Genomic DNA, 22,096 nt, shown 5'->3' on the forward strand with positions numbered 1-22,096 from the left:
TTAGTAATGCTCTGTATCCGTTACAAAGGAGTTCTGTAAAAGACCTTCACTGTACGCATGAATTTACAAATCACATTTTCACAGGTAAGTGTAGCACAAAAGCTTCAATGCACAGTTTTACCAGCAGTTGACCATCAGATATTTACACAGAGGCTCAGTTATCCCCTGCATAATTGGCCTTTAGCGCCCCAAATTTTAAAGTGTATTCATTGCTGGTGCCGCAAAGACATCTGGATTGTTTCCATTTTCCTTTGGTAACACAACAAAATGTGAGTTTTTAAATTTATTCTGGCTATAATGTAAAGATGAAACCAGACATAAATTGTGCAAGGCCTGTCTGGATCATACAAGATGTCATGGCAAAATTAAAGTTTATTGGAATCCAATCCAAAAACCTTTGGAGTTATTCTATAGCCTAAACATGCAATCAATATTTACCTAAACATGTAATGTTAAAAACAAACACATAAACAAGTCTATCGCCAGTTCAAGGAATAGTGGGACATAATCGATTTGCTCTTTTGTTGATCATGCCTACATGGGAAGATTGATACCACTTTCATTTCTGTACACTACAAATAAGTTACAGTCGAGAGCTTAGCTGACTATAAAGACTGGAAACAGGGGGAAACAGCTTGCCTGTCAATATCTAACGAAATACACCAAAGTGTAAAATGCAAAGCAAAAATACTCCAGGATAGCTGCTTCCTGTTTTAAATCTTTATGCTATGCTTCGCTAACCAGCTATTAGTTATAGCTTCTGAATTACAAGACATAAATGACAGTGGTATCATCTGCTAAGTATGTTTCCTAAATAGTTTAACTATAGTGACATTATAATATTGTTATTGGTTATTTATTTTTTTAAAGAAAGTACAAATTCAGACTTGTTTCAAAGTGTAAAGACATATTGGGCTTCCACAGGCTGAGTGTTTAAATGTTTCTGCATAACAATTCAGCTGGTAGCTGTCGCTTCACATCCACAGCCTGTTGGAAAGAGTATCAATATATTCATCGTACACTTGCACAACACAGTAATTGCCTGTCTTACACATTGAGCAACTTCCCAAAACAAGAGGCAGTGCGGTTAAAGGTTTAATGGTGTGTGTGTCTGGACCGGATACATCCAGTATAGAAACGGTGTATCCTGTGTAAAGGGTGGCAGCACTGTAATGCAATCTGTGATCTCCTGCTCTTTGAGAAGGAAGCTACTGTGTGCGCTTCAACAAGTGAAAGCTCAAACAGTTAAACAATAGTTTGCTTCGAAACTACATTAATGGCTCAATCAACCGATATATTTTCTTAAACTTGCTTGTTGTGGTGGTTAGCCATGCAGATAGATTTGGTTTAATCTGCTGAGATTTTTGTATATTTGCCCCATGAAATATGTGGAGCCATCTCAGTTAAAGGAAACGTAAATACAGTTTTGTATGTGATAAAATTGCATCTGAAAAATTCACGATATCAAACACGAAATATCTTTCCAGATATTATATCTTCAATTGTCCATTAAGCATTTAATAAACAGGTGGTCATTTCTTTATTACATTTCCAGGAAAGTGGTTTCTGCTTAATTCTGCTGATAATACCATTGTGATGTCAGTAGCTTCTGTTCAAGTTACTTGTTTGCTCCTTTTGAAAATTACAGCCCTGGAAATTAAAAATGGCATGTTCAGCAGAGGTTACCCTTCAGGAGTTCCCTGGAAGTGTATTAAAGAAATTACCAGCTTTTTATTAAATGGTTATTGGAAAATTGCTAATTATTATTATTAATAAATATTGGGGTCTCTTTCAGTATGTTTTGATGTAATAAATGGGGTAATTTTGGTCTAATTTCAAAGAAATATCACATATGTTGCCTAATAAACACCATGAGAGTGTTACCCAAAAATACATACCAAGCACAACACAGTATACAACAGTATACAATAGAATCAATAAATAATAATGAAAGGCATGTTCTCATCCAAGACTATAAAACTGCTTGAACCAGAGTTTAAAAATAATCTTATTTATGATTCATCTTCACATGTTGCAACATAGTCAGACATCTCTCCGATGGATGCATTGTGAAAAAAACACCTCTTGCATCTACCCAAAGTTAGACACCCTGAAAGGTTACCTCTTTAAAAGGAGAGTTAATAAAATGATCAAGAATGAACACGACGCGGCAACAATGAGATCTTATCTTCCTATCAAAAATACCATCAAGCCTCTTCAAATACAATTTTAAGACTCTTTGTCTGACCAAGTGTTTTTTTTTTGGGGGGGGAGAGAAGAATTAAAGTAAGGCATCTTTCAAATTATCCAAGCTACCCATATACTGTTTATCTCCTTTACTATTATTAAAAGCTGCACATGTGGGTGTAAAACACTTTAGGTTGGCAGCACCTAATGGCTGAATGAGCCAAAGCTGTAGCAGTCCCACACACCACCCACCCAGATACTGAAGGTGTAACTGAGGTTATAGTTTTAACAGAATATACAGTATTAAGACAGGCCTCAGGTTGTCAGAGCTTACAGCCTGCACTGGGTTACGTAGTGAGGAAACACAGCTCTATTGTGTTTTCAGTATTTAGGATATGAAAGGTTCTCTTAGACACAATGCACACTGAAGTGTTTACTGGAATGGTTTCCTGTCAGCTGAAGTACCCTGTAGAGATTGTCTTGCCCTGGTTTGGAGCACTTTGTTGATGAACTTCATGTCCCTGACGTTACTGTAACACTTCAGGCATGTGGCGTCACGCATTCCTCCAATTACATTTAAAACTAAATCAAACCAACTATTTTAGCAAAGTCACCTGAGCAGTAAAATTTCTCTCACCAGTCTTTCAAACTGCTCAAGGTGGTGTGAGGAGGCCAAAAAGATGGTACTGCGGTGTGTTTTCAATTAAACACAAAGACATGACTCCTTGCGCTCCATTATGCTCTTTTTTCTTGAAATTGAATAGAATATACACCTACCAACGTCCACTGAGGAACCACTAAGAGATCAGCTTGAGTTGGCTTAAAATTAAAAATGCTACTGCTTTGGCAAACATTTCTTGGTACACTGAGAATCTTAATTTATTTAAATTTCATTAAGAAATCCGTTAACATACCAATCATTTTCTTACAGATCAAGTGTAATGTAAAATTATTGTTCTGATTTCAAACAATAGAACAAAACTGAAAAAGATGTTTGTGTAACACTTTCAGAATTTACGATGGTTGCAGGCACTACAGACACACGTTTCATACACACAGTTACAGTTTTTTTTTTCACTTGAAACTATAAAAAAAACAGAGAGCTATTGATGACTCACATGGCTAAATAATGGCTAAATATAAACTTATAAGGGCTTCAACTTAAACTGATTATACTGTTTTAAAATGTTACATACACATACATGTATGGAAATCACAAACACTATATGCATTCTAACAAGAAACCCTGTTAAGACAAGAAATTGGCATCTACCCTCTCTGTTAGATGGTTTACTGTAAAACTCAGCTGGCCAATAATCTTTTTTTTTTATTTCAAACAAGACTGGCCTAAGTTAGGTTATGGCAAAGGCAGAAATTAGATAGTAATGATACAGCGTTTGGACTAGAAGCTCAGGGAGAGGACAGTGTCGATGTAATATTCATAATATTCACACACAGTATTAATTGTCAAGGAACAGTGCCACCTAGTGGGGTATTCATATAACTGCAGCTGAGGACAGCCTCCCAGCTCGACATATCAGTCAAATGTGTAGAATGACTGAATGAAGTGCAACATTTCAGACATAAAGAATCCTGAAGCAAAGCAGTGAACATGTGGTAGTGCATAAGGGACAAGATAAAGGGCTGTTCAGGCTTCATCATGTCAAAACGCTGTGTTTACATTTTTTTCTTTTACTGCTACTAATCTGAATATTTGTATTTATTATCTGATGGACTCTGTCACATACAGGCTATGCTGCTAAATCAACATTTTCCTCCATGTATGAATAATGTAAACACACTGTAATGTGATTTAAACACAGTTTTACTTATATATGCTGTTATTATACGTTATCTTACATACTAGAAGTAACTGTAGTTAGTAGGTGCAGGCCAAAGTTAATTCTGGTGTAGTGAAGTAAATTCTATTTCTCAAAGGAAAAGTTTGGATTTCTGAGAAATACATATTGTTGCCATTAGCTCAATGAGAAAGTGGATTGAGCTAGTAGGCTGTTAGCTTAGCACAAATCCTGGAAACAGGGAAAAACAGCTAGCCTGGCTCTGTGTCCAACTCTGCCTACCAGCAGCTCTAAAGCCCCCTGGTCAATATGGTATGTCTTGTTTGTTTCAACCATATATATATAAAACTGAAGTGTACACGCGATGGTGGCTTATGTGCCAAACCTTTATTTGGCTTACACTGAAAATGTTGGTGTGCAACTTGATGACTTTATGTCATTTGAGCACAACAACCCAGTGGACAGAAGTAAATGTTTGGTTGATAGTAAGAAACTTTTTATGAATTCATGTCTTGCATTATTTATTTGCTCACACATAATTTGTAACACTATAGTAAGTAGAGAGTTACTCTACACATGTCCTAGATTAGTTGGGATAGTTATTTATCAACATAAACCCTGATAAAGGGTAAAGCAGTATTTAGGTGTTTTTAGACAATGTACTGTTGGAGCAAAAAGGGACAAAATTCCTACAATCTTTTTTGTAGCGTCCATGTTGTTTCTTATTACAACTAAAAAGCTCAGGAACACACTGAGTCAGAAGAACCACTTCCCACTTAGGGACATGAGACCATCGGAGAAGCATGTGAATGTACTATTTATCTGGATACCAACAACAACCGGCAATTTAACAGGGGGTTAGGTGTTGGCTGGGAGCACTAACTTCCTGGCATCTCCATTGGTTGCCTGGCAACTGCTGAATGCTAAATGTCTAACTATTTGGGAAAATAATATAATTTCTACATTTTATTTGTACTCCAGAGCCTGCCATATTGTTTTACTTGTCCTTACATAACACCATGCATGGCTAATGATAAAACTGGGATAGCACGTAGAATCACCCCATGAGATTTCCCTCCAGTAATGTTTGGCTAATTGGTAACTAGTTCTGAAGGATATGGTTACCAATATCACAGCCGTGTGCTATATCAAATGACTAGCCTAAAGAAAAAGGTCTCTGTTACTGAGAGAAGGGACAGAGGAGAAGTGGTAAATACTCGAGCCGACCACCAGACTGAACAGACAAATAAACAAAATGGTGCTAAATACCTGCTGCGTGCAGAGTGAGTGTTAAGTGGAGAAAAAGAATGTAAATGCTTTCTTTTGTTATCTGTGATCCTGAGTGGGCAGCATTCCACCGCCCAAATTTAAATGACACTGTAACTGCTTCATGATGGTAAAAAAAAAATTCACACTCATTTATCATCATAATGCATGATGATATCAAAGCAAGAATTGTTCAAATGAATTTTCTCAACGGGAACTGTGATGTGCAATCCTCTCAGATCATTTATTCAGGCGAAAATTTAATTTAAAAGTGAAAGACTGGCTGTGACCAGTGGCTCCTGTGGTGATGTGATAAGAGCGACTGCAGCATTTATATCAAAGAAATTCCCCCTCATATTGTATTTATCTGCCTTTTTTTAATCAATTTTTCCTGCTGAGCCAAGAGGCAGCTGGGATTTTAATGAGGAAAATAAAGAGGATTTGGGTCGTAATGATGTGGCGTACAGTCAGTGGCTTTCTGCACGTTCCCATCAGGCACCTCTCATCAGAGGTGGCTGAGAAGGCCAAATGATGAATCCCTCAGAGTTAATCCCCCCTCTTCTCTCTGTGTCTTCAGCCCAGCAGATGTTTTCCCTTTGACCCGCACAAAAGGCCTCTGTTTTTGTTTCCAGGCTTGTCCATTCCTCAAAGGTCACAGGTCACTCTGGTCTCAGGGTGAAGCTGTCACTGCAAGTCTAAACATTTAACAGCCATCAGAGCGTGATGAAAACACAGTCCCCGCGAGAAGGCTGCACAGACGCCTCATGATTACTTTAAGTAAAGACCTACTTTCCATATGCTGATGCGGTTGAGAGCACGCACTAACACCCTGAGATTGAATTACAGAGGTTGCCGGGAATGCCTCAGGGAGAGGGCTGTCCTAACTTTAGACACTTGGCCATGCGGGGGGAGGATGGTTGTATTCGTTATGGGATAGCCCTCTGTATCAGACCTTAGAGGTTAACTTAAATGGTTGAAATGTTAACTGAGTCAATTGCTTAGTGAGTTGTGTTTGGGCCTGCCCAAAAATGCAGAAGGGTACGGTTTAATGACCCACCCTATAAACTGAACTTTAACAGAAGTCTGACAACTTCAATTCTCCAAATAATGAGAATTATTCTTTTTCTGATTTCTGAACTGGATTACAAGGTTTAAAGGTAGATTGCACATAGTATATATATATATATAAAAAAAGCCTACTTATACTATACAGAAATAGATATTTATTACTTTTATGTATACCATGAAAAGGTTTTAAGTAAAACTGAACTGCAAATATATATTTAGGCTATATGATGAAATTTTGGTGGATGGATCAATGCAAAATACATCAGCTTTCATCCAACATGTGAATGCATATGAACATAAATATGTGCTCCATTTGTGTGACATGAAATGTAAACTTAATGTACAACAAACTGTGTGTGAGTACACAAGGCCTCTATTGAGGTGGGGCTGTGTCATTTAAGAGGTCAGACAGCTGGCTAAATACCCAAAAAACAAATTTAGGAAGCAATTGAACTAATTAAAAACAGTGTATGAAACAATGTATGGAAATTAAAGAAAGGACTCAAGTATATTCACCAAACAGGACAAAACAGTAATTCACGTAAGGCTCAATCATTAAAGTAAACTCTCGCCAAGAAGCAACCAAGGCTTTATTTGTGATTGAATATGAGTAAAACCAGGGTCTCTACACATGAACACGAGCATTGAAAACTGTTTGTGTACACAGAGTTTACTAAAATGAAGGTTTTTTAACTACTCACCGTTGGAGCTGGATCTCCAGCGTGTCGCCGTCAAGGCAGACAAAAAGTGTCGATCCCCGAGTACGACATAACAGGCAGGAGAGTAATGGTGGACCTCCTAGCTGTTAGGTCGCACTCGGGGATCGACTCTTTTTGTCTGCCATGACGGCGGCACACCGGAGGTGCTACTGCTAACGTGAGTTGTCCAAAAACCTTCTTTTTAGTAAACTCTGCGTACACAAACAATGTTCTCAGTGCTTGTGTTCATGTGTAGAGACCCTGGTGATACTACGAGCAAAGTTTCATGTCGTGTCAAGCCTTCTTAGTGTTTTAAAAATAGCAATTTTGTATGTAATAGAACATTTTAAATTTTCAAATTGTTAAAGCTACGAAAAAACAATGCCCTTTATTATTTTATCTCCGATGCTACATTACAAGACAGTGATGAGAACAATAATTTTTTTCATTTTTTAGATTTCTTAAAAAGTTAAGTCCTGAGGATTTTATTACATGTTCACAAAGGTTAAAGTTACCAGTGCTCTACTGGTAAAGAGTAGTCTATATGTTGACTGTATCCAGTGCTTTGTCCATATGATAGAATAATTTCTTGCTTGTGTATACTGGTTAATACAGAAAATAATGGAAAATGGCATAATGAACATTTCTGAAGAAAATTGCAATTACATCATTTTCCCACATTATTAAGCCATAGTTTACATGCTATGATCTTAATCAGGATGACATCATTACTTTTTAGTATTCCTCCTCCACAATAAACATGGAAACATTTTCCCCATAAAGGGAGACACGGTCACCTGACAGAAAATTTGGCAAAAATGACTGCCTTAAAATAAGCCAGCCAGATTTAGGATTTGAGTTGGTCATTAAAATTGCAGAAACACAAACATACTATGCTTCAATGTGATGTGATTATTCTTAGGATTTCATCGAAATAAGACATTGGATTTTTCTTAATAATTTTGGGATTAATTGTGGTTACAACTGTAGGACAATTAGTCAACCATCACTGATATAAAAGGGGTAGACTCTGGCATTCAAAATGTCCACAGTTTTAATGTAGATATGTACTGTAGATGCACTTCAGGGTTTCTGGCTGTATGACATCCCATTTATTTGGGGATAGCAGTTATTTATTTGAGGAAATATACTGCAAATATGTGGGTAGGAGTTATTAAAGTATTTGCACAAATTATTCATGTCAGGATATGATGGTTAATAAATTATGGCAGGGTCTGCCACTCTTGCTGTTTTAATTAGTGGTCCAGTGTGATACTACAACTAATATGAAACAAAACATGGCCCAGAAATGTTATTCTCATGGACTGTTATCAGAAAAAACATTCGCTGTTTTTAGACAGGGCAGCAAGCCGCCAATTTGCCTGTCCTTTTAGACAGAAGCCGGCAAATTGGGGGTCTGTTTTCGTCCGCCAATTTGCTGCCTCGGAGGGTACACTTATTTCCGCCTCGCCTGCTATCTAAACCCAAGGCGTCAATGTGCAAGCCCCTGCGTAAGATGGGCAGAGGTGTCGATGACTTGCACTGTTGTGTGACCCACAGCCGGGGAGTTTCAAAACCAAGAAACAGCTGATAGCAGCAGTCCATCCATCACTTCATCTGCGGACATTAAGATGAGCAACTGGACAGTTGCTGAGACCCGGGAGATGCTAGCGTCTCCTCGGTCTCTGTAGCTGTCTTCGTTGTCCGTTTGTTGTTGTAGCGGCAAGCTAGGAACGGTCACTACTTTCAAATTCAAAGCCCCTTGCTAAGAACCCAGTTCTAAACTCCAATGGGGTGCAATGTAAAGCTCTTATTTTTAAGACAAATTCGTTGTCACTGTTCACAGCCCACCTTCGTGCATCACGTCACGTCACGTTTACACCTACCCCGATGGCGGCTTTTGGAAAAGGGGGAATATTGCGCCTCCGTTTTAGAAAGACAGGGCGGCACATTGTCGCCCTTACCTTGGAGCAAATGTGCCACCTTTTCTATCTAAAAAGGGCTATTGTCAAATATTACTTTCAGTGTTGTTATGTGTAGCCTGACCCTTTAACATGTTTACTCTTTGGAGTGTTTTTGAAATTCAAGGAACTGCAAGTCAAAGCAACATTAGGGAAAAAAATTTAACTTAAAGTAACATCTTCAAAATCAAAATTGATGTTACAGTGACTTAAAAAAGCCTGGCCTTTTACACTTGGCACAAGAAATCTCTGTAATATGTGAATTGCATTTGAAACTGATGGGGCACAAAATTGCAAAAAAATTCAATTTAATAATTTTTGCTTTAAATGTCTGTGCCTCATTGTCAGCTGTTTCTGTGTGCATTATACTGTATATCTGTTGGGCTGGCAGCCTGGCAGACATCTTTTGCAGTCTTGCATTTTATGGATTCCTTACGGGGAGCAACAACTTTCTTGACTGTCGGTACAAAGGCCACATCACTGGTATGTCCCAGTGGTTACAGTCTCGGACACTGAAGTGAAAATGATAAGCATGTAAAGCATCTCTTTGAATTTATAGTTTATAATTTACTGTTTTTTTATTTATTTAATGTAATCTAAAGTACTGACTAATTATTCTCTTCACACTTATTTTGCAATGGCAGATAGTATTTTACTAATCTAGGAATATATTGAAATTGTTCCATTTCATATCTACTAGGAAGCTGAATTGAGTCTTTTGATGTTAGTGGTTAAGACAGAAAGTTTAGGAATGTGCCACTGCCATGTTATGGCAACCTCCTCAAATTTTCTGAAATAAGGCTAAACATGTGTGGCGATAAAGAAGTCCATTATCAAGGGGTTGAAATCCACCAAGTTAACACAAGATAAGGCAAGACTAGTGAGCAAGTTAACAGTTATTTTCATTAGCGATATTATTAAAAGGGATTTGTATCCTATCCTATCCATTTTTATCCAAAATGTCCAAAATTGTTCCTTTCTTCCAACCAACAGTCCTAAATAGAAAACCTCTCAATTCACTTTCATAAAATTACAAAGAAAAGCAGTAAATCCTTACATTTAAGAAGCTGGAACCAGCAAAAATATTTGACATTTTTTGTGATAAATGAATGAGTGATAAATAAAAGTGATTTTCTTCCAACTGACCAATAGATGAATCATCTAATTGTTGCAGCTCTAATTCAAATATCAGCCTACAGAAATAATGACTCACAAAGTAGGAATTAAATAAGATCTACTAATACAAAACAAACTACAACAAATAGAGCAAATTTACTCAAATGTACTATTTCTAAAATTATTGATTAATGGCTCTGTGAACCCACGCGCACGAGCGCACGCACACACACACACACACACACACAATCCTTTACAAGCACCCTTTATTTGACAAGCCTAATCTTTCTCAACACAAGATGTGACAATAAGCAGACACAGCGGCATAATTAAAGGGACTTTCATTCAAATTAACACACACTCACACACACACACACACACACACACACACACACACACACACACACACACACACCCAACCCTCTGATGACCCATTAGCCACACAATGGCCAGGACAATGCTTCTGTGTCACACACACATTCTGTCCTCCAGGGGGTAAAGCTGGGTTTAGATTTAGGGGTGCCATAAAAGTGTCCGAGGGGGTAAAAGAATGCCTTTAAAAATCTCTGTAAACACTCAACAGATAAGACAACAAGTTGCATATTACAGTGAATCTTTCATCTCGTCGCATCTGTTGTGACTGCAACCCCCCACCCTGAAGAGCCGCACATTTACAAGCAGAATCATCACTTATCTCTTAAAGCTCTTATCCGACCCTCCTCCTCCCCTTTATCTGCATTTGACCCTGGGCTTTTTAACGCGACAGGGGTGTGAAAGTCAGTTTGACCTCTTGGGGTAACGTTGAACACATATCACCGTGCTCGCCACAAAGCACTGAGAGAATAGAGAGAAGGCCTTGAGCAAATGAGCAATGACCACAAAATGCTAACCTTTACCTCAAGCACAATAAGCAGCTCTCGAGTGGGCTGCGCCGCACGTATGCAGGATCAAAGTGTGTTGTTTGAATAGGCAAAGATATGTCCTCCCTTTAAGAAATAAAGTTCACCTAGCTGCTGCTTTGTGCCGTGTTTTGTGACGGAGAAACTTTCAGATGCAACATTAAATTTTCTTCTTAAAGACAAAGGGCTGGCAGGAGATTGGCTTGCTTGTATTTGTTGCGGGGCTTCAGGGTAATCTGGTATTGTTGGGGTGTTTTTTTGAGGCCTTGGGGTCATGCTCTCTGCATCTCTGAGGAGAGAGATCCTCCACATCCTTCCTGTGTGTGTGTGTGTGTGTGTGTGTGTGTGTGTGTGTGTGTGTGTGTGTGTGTGTGTGTGTGTGTGCGTGTGTGTGTGTGCTTGCTGCCCCACACAGCCCACTCTCTTTGCTCTTTGACTCCAATGGCCATATAAGGCGGCCGGCTCCATGGTAACCGCAGGGCTTGAATAGCAGTGTCAAATCCCTGGGAGCACACACACACACACACACACACACATTGACTGCCCCCTCCCCCTCTGCACACACTCCCGCTCCCTCCCTCCCCCCTCCTTCTCTCTCTCTCTCCACTGCTTTGCTTGATCTCTCCCTCACACACACACACACACACACACACATAGGTTTGAGGAAAACAGACAGACAAGAGGAGAGAGGGGTAAGGAGAAAAAAAAGCAAATCACTGAAAGAAAACCAGCCTTTCTCTGACCGTGGCCATTTTCTTGAATCATAATTTGATTTGTGGACTCTGTAGCCCGAGAGAGGAGGGGGAAAGAGGAGCACCCGTCCCCGTTTCCACCCCCCACCTCCTGTTTGCATGAGCCATAGGGGAAGGCTTTGCACACACACAAACACACACACACACACCGACGAGCAGCACACAGGGCTAGGCCGCAAGTCATTAGTTCTTGGTGGGCAGGCACTGACAAAAGGCTGGAGGGAGAAGACCGCATGAGTGCCTGGAGAGAAACCGCAGGAACTATGGAGGGCTGAGCAGACGGACACTTTCCTGCTTTTCTTGGCTGTTTGGCTTTTTTTTTTTCTAGGAAGAAAGCAGCACAGAGCAATCGACACACTCGTGCTACAACAAGCAGGGAAGAGAGCTCACTTCCTTGTGTTGGGGATCTACTTGTGTATTTTGGAGGCTAGCGCAGGGTCCACGTCGCCTCATCTGCTGCGGCCACACCGCCGCTGCTGCAGCTGGCGGTGCCTCGAAGAAGAAGCCCACGACCACATGAAAATGATGTTATTGTTGTGTGGACATCGGCTTGTTTTGCTTGATGTGGAATGTCTTCATTGTGGGTCACAATGCTGCCACTGAGAGGATTAAAGCAAAATAGGGAAGCTGTGTCTGCAGCCTCGCTGGATGGAAGGAAGATCTAGAGCAAGAAAGGGATTTATTTACCAGTGAGGGAAGCCAGAGACATTAACGTTCCCTCTGAGGTAAGCTTAACATAATTTCTATAAGGATTTAGAGGTGAATGTTTAGTTAGACAGCGACCTTGTATGAAGACGAGTCGGTGCTAGAAGAGACAAATTCATGTAAGGGGTACTTTAAGAGGGGTGGTCAGAGCCTCTCCAGGCATGTGCTAAGGCGAGCTACACCGAGGTCCTTTTTCAGCCATTACTGTTGCTACAGAGACAGAGCTGGGAGTGTATGTGTGAAGAAGAGGAGAACAACAGCATGTAGAGCTGAAGCTAGAAGGAGATTTTCACCTCTCGTGTCATTTGCTCACAAACCGTTCACTCTCTTTCAGAAGAAATGTAATCTTTGACTCATTGTTTCCTGTGAAAGGTTCCAAGGCTGACGCGTGACACCATTTGACTGGACAGCGTTCGAGCCGGCTTCTCTTTCAACGTCTCTTGTACTGGTCTGAAGACAAGGACAAAAACAAGACATAGCAGCTACGCGTTGGACAAGAGAAGAAGAAAGGAAAAGGGGGAATTAAAATCTACAGGCATGCAAAACTAAAAGTTGCCACACTTGCGACTGTTTCCAGGTCATAGTGGAGTGGGAGGAGACAGAGCTGCTCTTGTTTTTTCTGCCAAACACCCTCCTCCTCAATGCTATAGCCTATTCTTTTTCCACATTGACATCTGCTTGCTTAGCCTGAGGACTGTTTTTGTTCCCCCTTCCCAATTCTGTTATTATATGCTCTAAAACAATCAAGAGACTTAATTAACAAATGAGAGCACAAGCAAGCGGAAAAGACTGATTCACTCCAGGTGAGGGGGAAACACACAATCTGGACTTTTGATGTTCATGTTACCTTGACAGCAACCAGAAATCTTGGCTGTCTGTCACATTTCCCTCTGCGCTGGTTCGGTAACCAAGCGATGGCCATGGTGAGCGGGGGCTGGGGAGATCCCAACGGGGGCACCAACGGGCTGGGGGACAAGAGCTATCTGAGGGGGGACGAGGAGGACGGTTCACCCCAGGCGGGGGGCAGCGACATGGAAGCCGGAGATGATGACAAGGCCTGCGTGGTGGACTGTGTGGTGTGCGGGGACAAGTCCAGCGGGAAACACTATGGGGTCTTCACGTGCGAGGGCTGCAAGAGCTTCTTCAAGAGGAGCGTCAGACGGAACCTCAGCTACACATGCAGGTGAGAGGGGCTTAGTATTTACATTAGTATTTCACCCAAGTGAGCGTTACGATCTGCTCGCATTGGGACTATCCAATGTTTTTTAGTTAAGCTAGCAAAACCGTAACCTATGAGGTCGCAAAGTACCTAATCTTTGCCTTAACCCCAAGATAAAACCTACCAGAGACCTCACCATAATTGTAACTTCAAATAGAGACTAATACACTTAGAAATATGTTCTTTGTCCTGTACCACGACTAGTCTTCCCTGCAGGTTTTCAAATGACTCATACAACTATTAATACAATCTCAAGTTTAGCATAATAATGTTTTACAAGAATGTATGTACAACTAAACAGCGCACAAATATATTTGGATTTAGATTACACTACTCGAAATTAGCTAGAGATATTGGGATGATCATGCATATATGCATATGCATAGATATAAAGCAAAAGTTCAATGAAATGTGTCACATTATTATTGGGGACCAAAAATATTCATAAAACAAAACATATCCCTAACTAATTTTGAGTAGTGTGTCCATCAACAAAAATCCACTTAAAGAAAGGGCCTATTTTCTTCAGTGTTCACCCATATTTGACATTAGGGGTAAACACACATGACCTCACTTGACCAACCTTTTTTAAATGAAACTGGGTGTACTCACCTTGTTGAGTTTAACATTACTTAACATTGGACAGTATAACAAGTATACACATTCTCGTACTGAATGCGTGTATTATTATTTGTGAGATAAAGCTAGCCTTAGCCACTCCTCCCAACTTCTCATTTTCATCAAACCATGCTAACATTCAAAGCTAACGTCAGCTAGCTCGCCAGTACATTTTATCTAGTGTTCTCATGACACATGATTTCGGGCACATGTTAGGACATTCTAACGTTAGCATGACTGCATAGTGTAATTCAAAAGTAGCAGTTAAGTTTTTTTGTACAAAATTATTTGAACTCACCCTCCACCTGGAGACGTGGTGAACCGAGGACAGAGCGGCGACGGTCACTGAGCTCGCGTGCTGCAAAACCACGTACATCCGGGTGAAGTTGTAACGGTTTTCAGATGGTTGCGTACAGGCCAGTAATGATTATATAGCCTGGACGAGGTAACACATATGGCAGTTGTCTGTCTAAGTTCGAGGCTTCTTAAAAATGTTTTATTTCGTGAAAACGAATTTTCAATAGCTGTTATACAAAACAATGTCACTTTGCTTGAGGTGTTTGGAAAATATACACAGACCCACAAAACACATAATGTTTTCCAGTATGCAGTAACGTTAGCTTGAACAAAAATCCAAACTAATTTCCCAAGCTAAAATTTCCACGCGTTGTCTGGTTCAGCTTCTCAAATGTGATATCAATTCTTTCATTTATTGTCTTGTATGATAGAGGACAGCACTGAATATATTTGTGTTGTTGACTACCTTCACTACCCTCCTTTTCATTTCACTGATGAATTGAGAAAAAGTGTCAGATTAATGAAAAATGACAGTTGCCACTCCACATTTCTATGATGTTTGTGAAGCCTGTCATGCACAGAAGCACAGATAAAGGTGTCTTTATTGTAAAACAAAGTCCACATTCTATTTTTATAAGTTAAACAAAGGGATCTGTCAAAAATTATAGACAAAAATGTGGTATCCAATTTTGTACCTAGATATTTACCGTAAATAAACCACCACATTTAAGTTCCAAAAATATAATACTAAATCTAACCATATTCACCTTACCACTGTGAAAAAGCAAATGATTATCAAAAAAGTTGCGGACATTTATTCTGTTGGACAGTGTTGTGTTCCTGCTTAATTTGAGTTGAAGCACATATTGTAGAGTAAACATTAGAACAGCTGGGATATGTGAGTGACAGAACACTGAATGATACAACTTCCTTCTGCTTCATAGTCATGATGATGTTTCCTGTAACCTAATGGAAAATCTAATTTCACGATGTAATATTTGTGTTCAGATGCAATGTGAAAAGCAAGTGTTGGTATTATACTGCTTAATACTTTATAAGTTATATACATCAAATCATTTTTAATGAAACATGATGACTTTGCATAAGCCTTTGTCTTTCACATTTTCACTTTCCTGCAAAGTTGAACTGTTTACACAGTTGTAACTTGGATGGTTTTGATAAATCTGCATGAAAATCTGATTGACGCACAGAACAACTTGTTGAGGTGACAGCAGATCACACAGTCTGACGCCTGCAGGAAATCATCAGTCTCATCATCATTTGTTTACGTTCTCAGGTCTAACAGAGAGTGTCAGATTGACCAGCACCACAGGAACCAGTGCCAGTACTGTCGACTGAAGAAATGCTTCCGCGTTGGCATGCGCAAAGAAGGTATCTATCCTAATCCATAAATCCACCATCCTCTTTAATCCCCTCTAAAGGATGTGCCTCACTGTGGGACACACTCATTGTACATGTGCAACATTTCATACACTGCTATTGAATGGCTATAGAAAATGCAAATAATTGATATTTCCTCAGTGAAAAGCCTTTTCATTACTTCATTTGGTGGCTCTTAGAATAGAGGAAAATCAATCATAGTTAAATTTGCCTCTGCCATTATCTTCGCCCCTTCTGCTCCATGAGCCCCATAGTGCCGAGAAAATGCCACACATGGCTGTCGAGGACCTATCATGGCTAAGCTAGCCATGCGTGTCAGCTCAATGCCACGTACTAAGTGGCTTAATCTAGTGCCTGTGTAAGAGTGACTGAGAGGGATACAGTGCTAAGACACCTGCGTCCCAGAGCCTTAAGCCCCTGGTTGATGCCACAGAAACCCCTCTGCCTTGTTGACTCGATCAGGCAGAATTCAATACGGGGAATTCACCTTAAGCGGCGGAGCCAAAGTGAAGCATCGTTCAATGTAATGCCGATAGATAAACAGAGACAAATAATACATAAATACAGCACATATGAATACAACTGAATTTCTATACCTTTTTGAGGATGCAACCTTAAAAAATAAATTTAACCTATAATGTCTGAAGGTCTGTGATTTTCAAAGAAAACCTGATGTGTCTCTGAGTAGTCCCCCCCCACCCCACACTCACAAACCGTGAAGCATGCTAATGAGACACATTACAGCTCCCTGAAGGGAAATTCCCTCGACATGACCACCTCCACAAAGAGGTCAGAGGTCAGTCTCAGCTGAAGAGCAGCATTCCTCGGGTTGGAGTGGATTCACTGTCTTGCTCAAGGACACTCGAACAGGACAGATTGTTACCACATGAATTCATGTCCGCAAATGAATGTGTCTCTATTCAGTAGTTCTGGTTTTGGATGACGAAAGATTCACTATGTAGTTCTGGGAAAGACATTTTTGTCAGAAGAGAAATGCCTAAACAAACCAAATAATCAAACTCTCTTAGTTTTCATGATCAAATAAATTGAATAAACAAACTCAGTTCAAAGAACAACACAATTTAATACTTTTGTACTTTTTACTTTATACTTTTGTTTATATTTGGCGGAGCCTGCCACCTTTCTAGTTTCAAGCAGTGTTCTTGGGACCTTATCTTCTAAAATATGGGACGTTCTAAGGTTTCTGCAATAGCATGTTGTAATTGTCCTCCACAATTGATCTTGTAGAATGTTAGAATTTTAATGGAGAGTAAATCTTCCCCTCAGTCTTTTTTAAATTTTATTTCTATAGATAACCTTCATCTCACCCGACAAGCACAAGAATTTTTCTCCTCCCTTTCACGCTCCTTTTGAGTCAGTCTGGGCTCGATTATGCCTCCTTTAATCTTGAAGAATAGCTTCCTAATCAGGTCAAGCCGGTCTGCTGATAATCTGACATACACTGCTGGCTGAACTCAGTTTTAACTTTTCTTCCTCTTCGTTTTATTCTCCAAATCCCTTCCTTCACCTCCCCTTCCCTTTTGCTATTATCTCCTCTCTTTATCTACCCCCCTTCATTCCGCTTTGCTCTCATCCTCTCTGTCTCCCTCATCTCCCCTCCTCCCCTTTGTCCCCCAACCAAACTACAGCAGTTCAACGCGGTCGCATCCCACCACAGCCGAGCCTCAGCCCCTCCATCACGCCCATAGGTGGCGCCAGCGGCCTTGGAGGCGAGTTCTACAACAACAACAACAACGGAGGAAGTGGGGGAGGTCAGCCTGTGTCCGAGCTCATTTCCCAGCTGCTGCGAGCCGAACCGTACCCCAGCAGTCGCTTTGGACACCAGTACAACCAACAGGCTGGTCCAGATAACGCCATGGGGATTGATAATATCTGCGAGCTGGCTGCCAGGCTACTTTTCAGCACCGTGGAGTGGGCCAGAAGCATCCCTTATTTCCCTGAGCTGCCTGTGTCAGACCAGGTCAGATTAAATTTAAAGAATAAAGTTTGATGTGTTTGAGACAGAAATATACAGGAGAGGTTGAAGAAAGTGTCTCGATCCAAACATAAACACAGAATGAATGCAGTGAAAATGTCTGATAACAGTGTGGGCAAACCTGATTAACACACAAAAACATCCACAGGTGGCCCTGCTGAGGCTGAGCTGGAGTGAGCTGTTCATCCTAAACGCAGCCCAGTCGGCCCTGCCGCTCCACATGGCCCCCCTGTTGGCCGCAGCTGGCTTCCACTCCTCACCCATGTCCGCCGAGCGTGTGGTGTCCTTCATGGACCAGGTGAGGGTGTTCCAGGACCAGGTCGACAAACTGACGAGGCTGCAGGTGGACTCAGCAGAGTACAGCTGTCTGAAGGCCATCGCACTCTTCTCACCAGGTGATTGTTACTTTATCTGCTGTTATTGTGGCACATTGTCCCTCAGTGCAGAAACAGTCCAGGCACTTCATTGGTCAGTGAAGTGCTGGACTTGTGAGAGACAGATTAAAAGGAAAGGTCTAACTGAGTGCAGCAGTGGCTCAGGTTATCTGTCTTTAATGCTGTGTTCCAGTCAGTGTCGCAGGTTGAAATTTCCAACACACTCGACCTCCACAGAATGATGTCTATTGGGCGAGTGTAGACACAATTGCACACTCAGCAGTGCAGCCTCGTTGCATTGTTATTGTAATAGAGGATGGAAAACAAAACACAATGTGACAGAGGCCATCATACATTTTATTTTATGCCACTTTTCTACTTTGACACGTGTCCAAGTATTCCATTCACTCGCCTAATAGAAGTACTGTATTCCACAAATACATCCTACCCCCTCCCATGGGTGCTACTATTGTTGTTACTACTTATTGCTACTATTGAGTCAATCTCCAGAAACCCCTGATCCTGCATTTCCCACAAAGCATCTCAACCCTACCAAGGAAAAACAATATTTTTTTAGACATGACAAAGCTCTTACAGTAGGACTTACTACGACGAGTAAACTGATATTCATGTGCAAAATTGTTGGGGTTCACTCTAATAGATAGCCATGGGTGGAAACAACAATAATTAAGAGTCTAAAATCTTATGACAGGCCGCCATTAGTGTGATTGTTGAAAATACAGAAATTCTTGAAAACTTCATATTTAAGATGGAAAATTCTTTCTTAAAGAGAAGAAGAGAACTGTAGATAAGTAAACACCATCGTCTGTGAATTTACCTACTATGGCACCATCTCCTGGCTTATTAATGAAAATGCACTAATACACTTTGTGATGCATAATTCAGTGCTGTCACTAATCATTATGCAGCACTATGCAGTTTAAGACTTGTAAGACTTTTTAAGTGGCCTCCTTATACAAATTGCTGAGTGGCAATGCCTCTTCCAAAAGCATCCAAATGTGACTTCAGTACAAGACCATATTCTGCTGTTTTCACAAAGGTGAGTTCAGGGTTTTCAGGTTTTAAAAGATACATATTTTCCTAAATGCAGCTGTGATGAGACACTATATTTGTATGTGTGCCCCTCAGGGGCATTTTATCACATTATCTGCTAGGATTTCAACCTTCCACTCAGCTCATCACGACTCTTTATGTAACCTGCCCACACTATTAAATAACTACCTCCTCCTCCCTCCCTCTCAGACGCCTGTGGTCTAACAGACCCAGTCCATGTGGAGTCTCTGCAGGAGAAGGCTCAGGTGGCCCTTACGGAGTACGAGAGGATGCAGTACCCAAGTCAGCCTCAGCGCTTTGGACGCCTGCTCCTGCGCCTGCCCGCCCTGCGCGCCGTTCCCGCCAACCTCATCTCGCAGCTCTTTTTCATGCGCCTGGTAGGAAAGACACCCATTGAGACGCTGATCCGTGACATGCAGCTCTCCGGAAGCTCAATCAGCTGGCCGTATGTCCCAGGACAGTAGCCCCCTGACGGACGAGGTCTCCGTCTGGTATTAGTGACGACAAGGACCCACAGGAAACCTCTTGACTCATCACTTTCCATCTGTGTGGTTATGAAACTGCAGTGCCAGCTGGCCGTCATATGTACTGTACTGTAACCGCTCTATTCCCCCTCATGAAATGAGCCCTCTGTCTCCACGCGGGTCAACAGAGAAGAGAGGAGCCGGTGCCAGGATGGATCTGTCTTGTTGCCAACCCTCTCAGTTCTGGTGCCAGGTCTCAGGCCAGAGACCAGCTCCTCACGCTGAGCTCCGATATGGCCACCACAGCCAGTCATGTCACCACCCACATGCCATAGTGGCTAAAGACGCCACAGTTTCATGTAGAGGGCAGCAGCACCCTGCTACAAATACATCTAGAGGACAAAACTGTCCCGCCAATGAAAGTCAGCAGAGCAGTTTTTCCCACACTGGGCTCATTTTCCATGGCTCACCATTTGTGATACAGTGACCTTTATATCCACACAAGTGATGACATTATAAAACAGTATCATGATGATAATAAACAATCTGAAGCATGAGGAAGCTGTGGAAGTGCGGTGGACTGAATATAAGACACGGTACAGGCTTTGCTGTCAGAGATAACATTCTGAATTCACCGCTTCGAACTTTGCTCAACACTGAGGAGGAAGCAAAGAAACTGATCAAATGGAACAGAAAGCAAATTAAAACCAAGGAAAAATCACCAAAGTCTATCATATCATCCTTAAGAGATGTTTTTTAAATAGAATAATTAGCAGATGAAGCAGAGAGAAAGAGATGAACGGACTCTTGTGGCCATCAGGTGAACGATGCATTTACATTCATCCACAGGGCTCACTGTTGCTGTAGTTGAAGAAGAAAAAGAAGAGAACGGACTAATACCTCACTAGACATCAGAATGCTTTAGTCTGATATTTCCTAAACACAAACCTCTGTAAATGTTGTTCACCAGAAACCGCCTTCTTTTTGACAACTGCCTTGTTATTCAATATGAATTTGGGACAGCGACATGAAATATGAAATGAGTCTTCTGAGCATTGCAAACATTCATCTTGTATCTTTTTAAGAACAGATCCCCCCAAAGTGATTTTGTTCACTTGTGTTTTTCAATATGAGTTTTGACTGACTGAATATGGTGAATTCAGCTACTAAGCATTTTAAAGGATGTTTAGATTGAGCTTTTTTTTTTATTATTGATGGCTGCCTGATGTCAACTGTGGTTCTAGCAGAACAAGCAATCCAAGACGATAAGAATTATCTCAATAGTTGGTAATGAGTTTAAATCCAATACCACCAGTTAAATTACAGTTTACGTCGATCAGTGCTGTTTTCTGGGAGTGATGATCCCTTGATGTATTGAGTTGTGTATATATATATTGAGGCCAATTTTGTCTTTTTGCATGTTCAAATGTTGTTTTGGATCTCTGCTAAGTTTCATTCTTTTACATTATGTAATTCAAGGTTCATTTAAACGTTGAAGTATTGCTTTCACTGTTAGCTCCTAAATGTTTTTTTTCTATATGTATTTACATGAAAATACCTCTTTCATCTGTTCAGATGTCAAAAAAGAAAGCTTACCTTCATGCCATTGCAGCTGATATGACACAGATGCTCATGCTCTCATCTCTTAAGAGTGTGAGATGATACTGTAATGGGTGAAAATCTGGTGGAAAAACTGCACTTGGAGGATATTCAATGCCAAAACAAACAATATCTTTGACAAGTTCAAAGAAGATGGCCCTTGATTTGCTGGTCCACCAGGATTTACCTCACAAGTGTATTTCAAGAGGCGAGGTTACAAAAATCAAAAAGAAATGATGCAACATATTACAGCATTTAGTCTTGAAAACATATAGAAGGTGTAACTCTGCTTCTTGATCTACCACTTGGCCGTCTGAAAGTTGTTTGGATATTTTTCTCTTAGACAACAACTCATACGATCATGTCATTGATGGAAAAAAAAGATAAATATACTATTAATGTTTTCTTATCTTTGTGTTACTGAGTTTTTAAAATTTCATGTGTATGGCAACATTATTAAAAGAATCAAAAGATGATGATGTGTCTTTTATTATGTTTCTGTTTTTTCAAACTACTTGAAAAAAGTGTTGTAATTACATCTGTATGAAGAATGCCAAATAAACACTGCAACATAAATGGGTAATAAAGAAAGTGAATTCATGT

The 22,096-nt window shown here is 40.5% G+C and overlaps 1 protein-coding gene and 1 long non-coding RNA gene across 3 annotated transcripts in view; one reads left to right on the forward strand and one right to left on the reverse strand.

Annotated features, from left to right (window-relative positions):
• Window positions 1-14,681, reverse strand: part of LOC115572978 (uncharacterized) — a 29,053-nt gene extending 14,372 nt beyond the window's left edge. The window contains exon 1 of the long non-coding RNA XR_003982193.1: window positions 14,587-14,681. This is a non-coding gene — a long non-coding RNA (uncharacterized LOC115572978). The remainder of the gene's footprint in view (window positions 1-14,586) is intronic.
• On the forward strand, window positions 11,623-22,093 carry nr2f6a (nuclear receptor subfamily 2, group F, member 6a). 2 transcript variants are annotated; one of them, XM_030403524.1, is made up of 6 exons: window positions 11,623-12,471; window positions 12,824-13,634; window positions 15,883-15,977; window positions 17,639-17,967; window positions 18,131-18,377; window positions 19,620-22,093. In XM_030403524.1, the coding sequence occupies exons 2-6, from the start codon at window positions 13,366-13,368 to the stop codon at window positions 19,892-19,894; spliced, it is 1,215 nt and encodes a 404-aa protein (XP_030259384.1). In that variant the 5' UTR covers window positions 11,623-12,471; window positions 12,824-13,365; the 3' UTR covers window positions 19,895-22,093. The 2 variants fall into 2 exon arrangements, with proteins under 2 accessions (XP_030259384.1, XP_030259383.1); XM_030403523.1 differs by having other exon boundaries at window positions 11,624-12,471; window positions 17,636-17,967.
• Window positions 22,094-22,096: the final 3 nt, after the last annotated feature.

Source organism: Sparus aurata, chromosome 21 (genome assembly GCF_900880675.1).
Source record: "Sparus aurata chromosome 21, fSpaAur1.1, whole genome shotgun sequence".
In the NCBI taxonomy this organism is placed as follows: Eukaryota; Metazoa; Chordata; class Actinopteri; order Spariformes; family Sparidae; genus Sparus; species Sparus aurata.